Source organism: Corvus kubaryi, unplaced genomic scaffold, assembly GCF_017639235.1.
Source record: "Corvus kubaryi isolate FWS band 111438036 unplaced genomic scaffold, C.kubaryi_AGA036_p1.0 37308, whole genome shotgun sequence".
Classification (NCBI taxonomy): Eukaryota; Metazoa; Chordata; class Aves; order Passeriformes; family Corvidae; genus Corvus; species Corvus kubaryi.
This window is the reverse complement of record NW_024581096.1, coordinates 22,387,622-22,397,665: the sequence shown is the minus strand read 5'-3', so window position 1 is coordinate 22,397,665 and position 10,044 is coordinate 22,387,622. Positions and strand designations below refer to the sequence as shown.

The 10,044-nt window shown below is 38.3% G+C and overlaps 1 protein-coding gene across 2 annotated transcripts in view; it reads right to left on the bottom strand.

Annotated features, from left to right (window-relative positions):
- HOMER1 (homer scaffold protein 1) overlaps positions 1-10,044 on the bottom strand; it is a 97,838-nt gene continuing 87,794 nt past the window's right edge. Inside the window, exons 8-9 of one of the 2 annotated variants that reach the window (XM_042028865.1) lie at positions 9,184-9,264; positions 1-3,647 (exon numbers count right to left, since the gene is read on the bottom strand). In XM_042028865.1, the coding sequence (XP_041884799.1) occupies positions 3,459-3,647; positions 9,184-9,264 (270 nt within the window). In that variant the 3' untranslated portion in view covers positions 1-3,458. Of the gene's footprint in view, positions 3,648-8,266; positions 8,676-9,183; positions 9,265-10,044 lie in introns of those variants that run through there. The other variant, XM_042028864.1, reaches the window with a different exon arrangement.

The following is a 10,044-nucleotide window of genomic DNA, read 5'->3' as shown; positions in this document are numbered from 1 at the left end:
TTTAGCCCTTTATTTATTTATTTATTTATATTTTACCTGAAAATGTATTTTCTTAGAGACCTTATAACAGCATTTCTGCATTATCAGTTCATTTTGTTCTCCTCTTTCCTGGATATATTGGCCAGGAAAAGGAACTCCCAGTCTATAATGGACAGTTTAATTCACATGTTTTACTTTGTTCACATAGAAAAACGCAATTTCTGGATCATTGAGGCATATGGATTATGAACAATACACTCCAAAAACTATCTATCCAGATGGGGATATACTTACAAAAATCTTTTATGTCAAAGTCAGGATTTCACAACATAACACGCTAATGCAAAATCCAGTAGCACCTGAAAGATTAAGGTAGCTGCTGCTATCACTTGCACATACTCGAAAAAGATTTAAGGGAAAAAAAAAAAAAAGAGTAGTACATTCTCCAGAGAATCACAAGTGTATTTCAAAATAAAAAACTGTGGGTTTGATTTATTTTTTCTCTCTCTTTTTTTTTTTTTTTTCTATTTCTGTATTTCTGTGAGGCTTATGGTAATTCTTTTGTTGTTTTTCTGGCTTTTTTTTTCCAAGACTGTAGTTGCCATGTAATATATTATACACAGTGACTGCTCTCCCCTCCAGTGCAAGTTCACGGTCATGTTTTCAGGCTACAGTACTGAACACTGTTTTCTTGCATACATATTCCCATAGTTTCATTAAAGATAGATACAATGTACAGTACTTGTCTCTGGGACAGTAATGTTTCAAATGGGAAAACCTTTACCTTAAAACAGAAGTGAAGAGACTACAGTAGGTATAGCCACCTAAGAACTTTAGATCACAATTTCTAAACACTTGCCTACTGTACATAAGCATTAAAAATAGTCTTAGACATAGGATTTTATTTATATGTGCACTTATGTCCACCTCATCCCATATTTATGTTTGGCAAGTATTTGGGAATTCAAAGGTGCAGCCCTCAGTATTTGTATTATTAAAAAAAAAAAAAGAAATGAAGCTTATCTATTCTATGAGAAAAAGAAATTCTCAAATATCAATTTCCAATTTTAAATTTAATTTCAATAGGAAAATATTAAAAATGTGCACATCTAAATTTTTTCCATGTTCTGTATATACATATGTGTGTGTACTTATACATAGAAATGCTCATGTACCACACATATTCACAAAATTTAAGTGGAAATATTTCTGTCCACTATTTTTTCCCACACATATGACATCATATCTTTAAAAATGTCAATAATAGTATCATTAAAAATAATATTACATTTATTCCATCATTTACTTTATGTTTTTTTATTCTTTCTTCATCCTTATTATGTCCACTGAGCATTAACAGGCCAAATTCTCCTTGCACTTCCACAGATGTTATGCCAACAGAATGTTGCTGACATCACATCAAGGACACATCTGGTTTACAGCAGCACAAGTGACAGGAGAATCAGGCCCAAATATCCCCAGGAAAATTAAAAACTGGCTGTATCTGCTCACATGGACCTGATGAAGATATACACACCACTGTCTAAAATCCCCTGAATGATAAACATGTAGCTCACCACGAAGTTTTCAACCAGTAGCACAATGAAACAAGCTCCCCCCACCCCGTTAATAAATGTGAGAAAATACCCTAAAAAATATGGAGAAAGCGTAAACATTGTGTATATCACATACCATATAATACATGACAGTTTAGCATTTAACCTAAGCCACTTCCCTGACTAGTCAGGGGAGACCTGATAAATCATCAGTTAAGGGAAAATAAAAAGGTATTTTAGAAATAAAGCATGTCTTTCCAATATAAATGACAACCCGTGTGTATTATATGGTATATACACACAGTACATACATGAAAACAAACTTATATTTTCTAGTTTTGAGTATCAGTCTCTAAGTGAAGAAAACTGTGTTGTACAAATTTAATAAGCAGCTAGATTTCATGTTTAACATTCAAATTAATTTGGGGAGCAAACAAAGGTTCGTGCATCTCTCAACTCTGAGGTCTGACACTCATTCACACATTTTAAAAAAGCCCTCTTCAGCATTACAAGCAATTTATGGCAAGAATGCACTGTGATGCAAGACACATGACAATTGGCTTACCTTTCAAAGAGTTGGTTTTTTAAAATAAATCTATTATATAAAGAAGTGTGTGTTTGCCAAAAGTCTGCTAAAATTACTTCAAAACAACTTTAAAACCTGCTCACTGAGGATAATTAAATTCATTTTCCTGTTTTTAAACACTTAGTTAACAGTTCAGAATATTGCCTGGTGTAGTTTTGATAAAGACGTGATATGAAGACCCATGAAAGAGGAAACACGTCTTCAGTTCAATTTGCTATGACAACAGAACTTCAAGAAACAGCCTTTTTGGCTAGACACACTCAGTGTACGAACAACTCCTTGCAGTAGCTCTATGTCCTTAATGCAATCTATAACAAAACAGTGCTCCCCAGAAGCCATTATTCACAGAACCTCTATTTCATGTGACATTCTGAAAAAGTCTCCTGCAGAACAGGTTAACAGCAAATTGAATGTTCAATGTAAGTATCAAGGCCAGAAAACAAACAACTGGCTGTTCCTTGTTATCTGTGCAGGTTAAATTTAAAATTTTAAATTTACATTTAAAATTCTCAGGGGAGGTTGGGCATTTTTTTTTTTCTTGTAGGACTCACCTTCCATCACTGGTTGGCTTCAAAATTTAGTTACGTGGAAGATACTGCCTCACTGTAATTACATGGAATTCATTTGAAAAACTAAACCTTACATTGGACAATATTGTAGAACACCAGAGTAAGCTCCATAAAGAAATACCGTATCTTCCAGTATATACGCATAGCTATTAAAAAATCAAAAAACCAACCAGTCAACCAACCCCAAAAAAACAAAAAGGAAGAAGTTTACACAAGCAGTTGTAGTAAATTTGTTTCAATTAAAGATGCAACTCTCTCTCGTTCCTTGCAAGAATAAATTGGTTCTGGCACTGCTTCTCCACAGTGCAACATATCCTGAGAAATTATTAAGAACAACAAAATACAGGGCTGTCATCACTGAGTTCTTGCACAAAACACAGCATTTAAATATCTTAAATAAAACAGCCAATAACCTATATTGTATCTGTCACAAATGGGGTGTGTCCTGGGACACTGCTAAGTCTTCCATCAATGATAATTAGAAAAGGATTGCATTCAATTATTGTTAGCATCTTTCAAGTTATTTGTGGCCAATAATATAAAAGGAGGTAATTTGCAATTCAAGTGTTTTTTTTGTTTGTTATTTTTTTCTTCAACTGGCTACAAGCTGAGTTCTAAATTTTACATTGAATTACAAATCAAATTTAAAACAATCCCTCTCAGAGGAGCATTTTCTGATTTTCCGCAACTTTGATGCAGAGCCCAACACAGTCCTATGAAGAGAGACAGTGCATCTTTAAGCTGATTGGCACTGAAATCCCATTTTCTTTAACTGCACTCTATTAGCTTGGCCAAGTTATCTCGTAATTCTGTGAGTTCAAATATTTTTCCATCAAGAATTTCTAAAAGTGTCTTCAAGTTATTGCGAAAAGCTTCTTGCTCATTCTGACTTTTCTCCAGACGTTGCTCTAGATCAGACAGCTGGCCTTCCAGGTCTTTGTTTCGAATTTCTACTTCCTTCAGAGAAAATACATAACATGTTAATGTGTTGTCTGCAAACAGAAAGCAGTCTAATGTCCTGTTGGTACTCAAGTGCTATTTTTGTCAACTGCTCTTTAAAATAATATGTGACCCTTTACAGTTTTCATTAAGTCAAAACCAGAACCTGAACTTTTACTACAATTGCACATGTACTGCCACTTTACCTATTTTTCCATAATTATCTGAAGGATGGAAACTTTCAGAGAAGGACAAACTTTAGTCAGCAAACAGATGATACACTTATTCAGGTATGTTATTGCTTCTATCATTCAGAAATGTACTGCCTAAAGAAAACATCTCAGAGTTTACTTATGTTCAAGTATGCCCTGATTTAGACTACATGAATTGCTCAAGGACACGGTTCACCATCAAAAGTTCTTATGGAAAAACCCATCCAGAGCACTGCTTTGAGACAGAGGAGCACCACCTTATTCCTGTCCACATTACAGGCTTTGCACTCCAAAACTTAACACAGGGACATAACCGACCAAGCTGGATGTCAAGGTGACTTTAACATATGCAAACCAGGAGGTGCAAGCTGCACATCGTGGCTTGCTGCACAGCATCCACCTGTGGGAGCGGGGACAATGGGAGAGCCACCACTACTGTACAGACATGCCACTCCCACGCAGTGGGGGAAGATGAACAGCCAGCATGCTGGACACAGCCCAGCGGATCTGACCCTAAGCAGGCTCAGTTTTCACTCACAAGGAGAAGCCCTTGGCATCAGCCTCTGGGACTCCTCCCAGCTCCAGCTTGTACCTGATGGAGGACAGTGCCAACTGCTTTGCCCTGTGCAAACCAGGGCGGCCCTCTCTTCAATCAAATTACAAACGGGACAGACACCTGGGTCTGGAATAGCATATTGTTCTTTGTTCCATTCATTGCACACCTCATAAATTCATGCTAAATTTTGTGATTCCAGTTACAAAAACCACTTTCAAAGGCAGCACAGGGACAGCATGTTTAGTACACCATACATGCTGTACAGCCATCTCTGGAAAAGTGCATAGTGAATTCATATTTATGTACGGTAACATATTTTTCAACACTTCCTTCCTTAACAGAGGCTTTAACAGGCCTGCTCTGAGATTTTACAACAATTAGTTTTACAAATAGGAAGGGAGACTTAGCAGCAGCCAATCATCCCAGCATGAGCAGCTCCTCTTTCAGCCCTCCAACTCTCACTGGTTTTGGTGTGATTGTTCTGTCACCCTCAAAGCTAAGAATTGTTTACATTGGAGAGATCTCAGCTAACCACAGAAAACAACCTGACCTACAGAGAAAATATATTTGGTCATTCAAGAGTAACAGATATGTAATGGCAGCCCTGTGTCAAAGTCCATGGCCTGAGAAAGGTATCGACTTGTGAGGGATCTGATGGCAGCATCAGTTATGTGCTCCATCCCTGGCCAGAGGAGGGATGGGGTGATGTGGCCAGTGCTCAGTTTCAGCTCTCAGCCTCTGCAGCGGGGGGCAGCTCTGGGACCCCCAGCAGTGGTGCAGGTGGAGAAGACAGAACATCAGGGCATTCACTGCCTCATAGTTGTGGCTGCTTGTGGAGCCAAGGGTTACATCCCAGCCAAACGGAATGCCTCCCTCACTTCTTGTTTGCAAATGAGCAAGCAAAAAACTATGGAGTTTTGGGCACTGGTCTTGAGCAGCACACCTGAGAGCAGGAATTACCCCTTGCTGCCAGGATCAAGAGAAGAATTAATTTTAGCACTGAATAATTTAGTTGCCAAAGCACTAAAAGAAGCTAACTGAATAGAGCACTTGTAGAAATGATATAAATAAAATACATACATGCTTATGTAGTGAATAGCTACTCCACTGCTGCTACAAATGATGAAGATGACTGGTTATAACCCAGTCATACCATACAAAGGCTCTCCTTCATTGAGTCTACTCCTGTCTTCCAAGCCAAGTACTTACAAGTATTACCTCGTGTAGCAACTGACCCTCTGAGGGCCAAATGATTACAGTATAGGACATAAAAATTAAATCCAAGGTCCTCTCAGCTTTGCCAAAAAGACAGTCACCAAATTTGTGTGCTCTAGGAAGATTCCTTGCCACTGCTCTCACCCCAGAGATAATTAATTTCCATAAGCAGGCAAGCCAGTGATGAAATGGACCACGTTGGAACAAATCTACAGATACTTACATGGCTTTACATTGTCATATCTGGGCCTGAAGAGAGCATTCTGTTGGCCTGTATCTAGCACTGAAGAACACCTTTCAGGTTCTTCTCAGACATTCTTAATGAAATATGCCAGGAGCTGTTGCTTTTAATTTCTCAAAAAAAGCTTCTTCTTAAATTTACATTTGATCCCTCAGTATATATACCCTAAATTAGTATTTCTGCAATGTTATTGCATTGTAAGTTCATGTCTAGCTAATGTGAAGTTTCCTATTTCAAATCAGTCAAAACTTGCCTCTTGATTGGAAGAGGTGGAGAGGTCCATGCAATATAATCTATTTCCCTAGCTGTGCCATTTCCCTTTACTGGCAGCTGATCTCATCCAACAATAAATTGACTCTTTGATAGGTTCAGGCCCTTTGCAGAATGTACTTTGCACTTCCTTTTTTTTACCTTTGGTTTTTTAAGCTCTTCTTTCAACAGATGCAATAATTTCTCATATAGTTTTCTCTTACAGAATAAATAAATTATTATTAATTATATTTGCTGTTTGCACTGTAATAATCTTTTGCAGAATTCAGTGCAAGGATTGGAATAAAATATTCAAACCATACACAACAGCTATATTTAGGAATCAGCCATATTAATACAGATATCCTGATATCTCCTACTGTGAGAGTCACACTGATCATGACTCATTGATATGACTTCTCTGTGTTACTAATGAAATCATTAAAAAGGACCCTGATACTTAACCTTCACAGTGATAACACATTTTTCTTCACTAGAGTTTGCCAATTATTGATATCTAATTAATCCTTGATATGCATGTATCAGAAATGCAATACACCTTGAAATACTAATTTCTTTGTATAGCATTTTTCATAGAGGGTTTTTACCAAAATATTTTAAAGTTACATAATCCACTTGCAAAGCACAGGAAGGAAAAATAAAGCACAAGAACAGAGAGTGGGAGAAACAGATACAAGTCCTGCAGAGAATCACTCTGAAAATAAATGATGAGTCAGGTAACTGAACAGATATGAGACAGTGTGAAGCTACAGTAGACTGATGTGACTGATGCAGGGTGAAGTGGCTCAGAGAAGGCCAGTATAATCAAAGCAGGACAATTACAGCAAAGCACAGACTCAAGATCTTTTTCCTGGGTAGCATCAGGGCAGTAATTAAGTTTAAGCTTAATAAAGGCACCTTTTAACTCAGATCCTAAGTGATCCTTAAATTTATGTTAATAGAACTATATAGGACCATTTCCAGAAACTGATCACTTACAATGTGACATATGGACATATATACAAAATATATCCATTTGGTGATTTAAATGGATTAGGTTGGAAGGGACCTTAAAACTCTAGTTTCAACCCTCTGTCATGGGCAGGAACCCTTTCCACTAGATCAGGTTGCTCAAAGCCCCATCCAACCTAGCCTTGGACATTTCCAAGGACGGGGCATCCATAGCTTTTTCCGGTAACCTGAAGCAGTGCCTCACCATCCTCACAGTAAAGAATTTCATCCTAGGATCTAATCTGAACCTACATTCTTTCAGTTTGAAGCCATTAGACCTTGTCCTATCACTGCAGCTCCTGATGAAGGGTCCCTCTCTGGCTTCCCTGTAGGCCACTTTCAGATACTGGTAGGCTGTTGTGAGGTCCCCATGCAACCTTCTCTTCTCCAGACTGAACAGTTCCAACTTTCTCAGCCTTTCCTCATAGGGGATGTGCTCCAGTCGTCTTATCAACTTCATGGCCTCCTCTGGACTCGCTCCAACATCTCCATGTCCTTCCTGTGCTGGGACCCCAGAGCTGGATGCAGCACTGCAGGTGGGGTCCCAGCAGAGCAGAGTAGAGGGGCAGAATCCCCTCCCTGGCCCTGCTGGCCGCGCTGCTTTGGATGCAGCCCAGGACACATTTGGCTCTCTGGGCTGTGAGTGCCCATGGCTGGGTCATGTCCAGCCTCTCAGCCACCAGCACCCCCAAGTCCTTCTCTTCAGGGCTGCTCTCAATCACTTATACATAAATATACCAAAATGGAACTACTGACTTCATAAGGTAGAATTTTAATAAAACCTTAACATTTTCTAATCTTTCATCTCTTACTAGTCTCATAATTCTGCTTGCTAAGGACAGCTAATTCCTGGCTCAGTATGACTTTTCATATGATCTTACAATGAAATTACTGCATTTGCTACTGCTAGAACAATTTTCAACTCTCATTATAATGTCTCTTTTTAGTCTCTCACATAAATGCCTTTTCAGATGAAAACTTGTATTTTTAGCCTAAAGTCAGCAACAATTTTTGGAACAGGCAAGGTCAGGTGTACTCAAAACACACTTTAAACACTGTTCAAAGTAATAACATACTTTGTACAAACAAGTTGATGAAAGAATGGGGAAAAATGAATAAACTCATTTTGATCTTTAGTGGTTTATTCTGCAGGTTAAAATTTGATTCATGAGAGCTCCAATTCATGTCATGCATTTCAAAGAATACCTGCTTAACGATTTTTAAGCTGTGGCTGTGTTTTGATGGGGCTTGCTTTCAGCATGCTAAGCCACAGAACAGAGAGAGTCCCCTTTCAGCACTTTAGGGTTGGAGCTATTTAATGCCTGAGTTTTCAGTTCTTTCAAAATTCTGAAGTCCGAACCCAGAGTTTAATCCACCTAAGCGTCTTGTCAGCCTCATTGCAGAGGCAGGTGTGACAAGGAATGTGGCTTTGTGCTTCCTTTCTTAGGTCAGTGCAGCGACAGACAGGCAAGAGCTCAGGTGGCACATGGGAGGATATAATGAGAGCACACCAATTCCAGCAGCCTCAGGTATCTGGCATTACACACAGTAAGAAACAACTCCTAAAAAACAGTAAAAGCACAATGCTTCTAAATAATTCCAAGAAAATGCAGAAGGTGTGTTTTTAAAGCCTGTACCACACAAGAGCACTTTAACCCTTACTTTCTCAGGGTATTTTTAAAAGCTGAGCACAAACCCCTCCCAGCCTGATGATACATAGACAGACAGTTTCAGTGGCATGCAAAAACTATGGGAAGACACTGCTGTGAAAATGAGACCAGAACTGTCCCGGATATGTATCAGTGAAGGAAGTCTGCTAACCTGTGAGTACTCTCTGGGCTTGTAAAAGAAATGTAGATCTGTTTCCTCAGACAAAAAGAGCAATTTACAGGAGGTAGAAATTTTGATACAAATTCCTAAGGGTCGTCCCAACCCAGCACCTTCAGGGCAGTCTAACTTACACATTCATCTGGCACCTTCAGTGAATATAGCACAAGTTGCATATGTGAACTGCTCACTTGATGATAATTTTTCCTTTTTTCTAAGTTAAGATGATGCACTATAGCTCACCTGTAACTTCTGGGTCAGAGAATCCCTTTGCGCCTGGAGCTCTCTGGCATTTTCAATTTCTTGCTTCAATCCTTCTATTTCCTGAGGGAGAAGAAACAACCTTGCTCGCAATGTGTTACCTGGCTTGGCCTCGGTGCTGGTAATCTGGCTGCTGCTTCTTCTTCTGAGCAAGTCATTGCAACAATACCAAAACAGGCAGTTGGCTATTGCCCATCACAGAACATGAAGTGTAAGCCCTGCTCCTAATACTTCTGAATTGCTGTCCCAAAACAGCAATTCCATTGTGAATGAACAACAATATAGATAAGCATTTTCTTTTATAAAAGTCCAAGTTTTCTTTTCCTCCACAGAGATATGAAATAATTTTTGCCCAGAAAATTAAGGTCCCTTTTAATTAGAAAAGCAAATTTATACTTTAAATTCTATTAAAATCTATCCTTCTCCATTTTTTCAAGAAGAACAAATGCAATTTTCAAATGTGAACTGCTTATTATGTCACCAGCAGCAGGGCTGAACATAAAAAATTGCCTGTTTTGACCATTGATTTCTATAAAAAGAGAGTCTAAAAGAAATGGTATCTTTAATTTAGAAATAAGAAAGTAAAAAGGTATAAAAATAAGAAATATAGATGAAAAAAATGAACAGAAGAGAAACCTGTTCTTAGCTTACCTTCAGGAGACAAGAATAAAAACAATTAATGAAACTAAAAGGTATCAAACTTAAAACTATTAAGTACTCTTGCCCAGACTGGCATATTCACCTCTCAGAATTCCCTTTGGCAAGATTTTTTTTGCAGCCAACAGCTCAGCATAATTCAAAAGTGAATGGGCAACAAAAGGGGAAATAATACTAAGCTGAGCC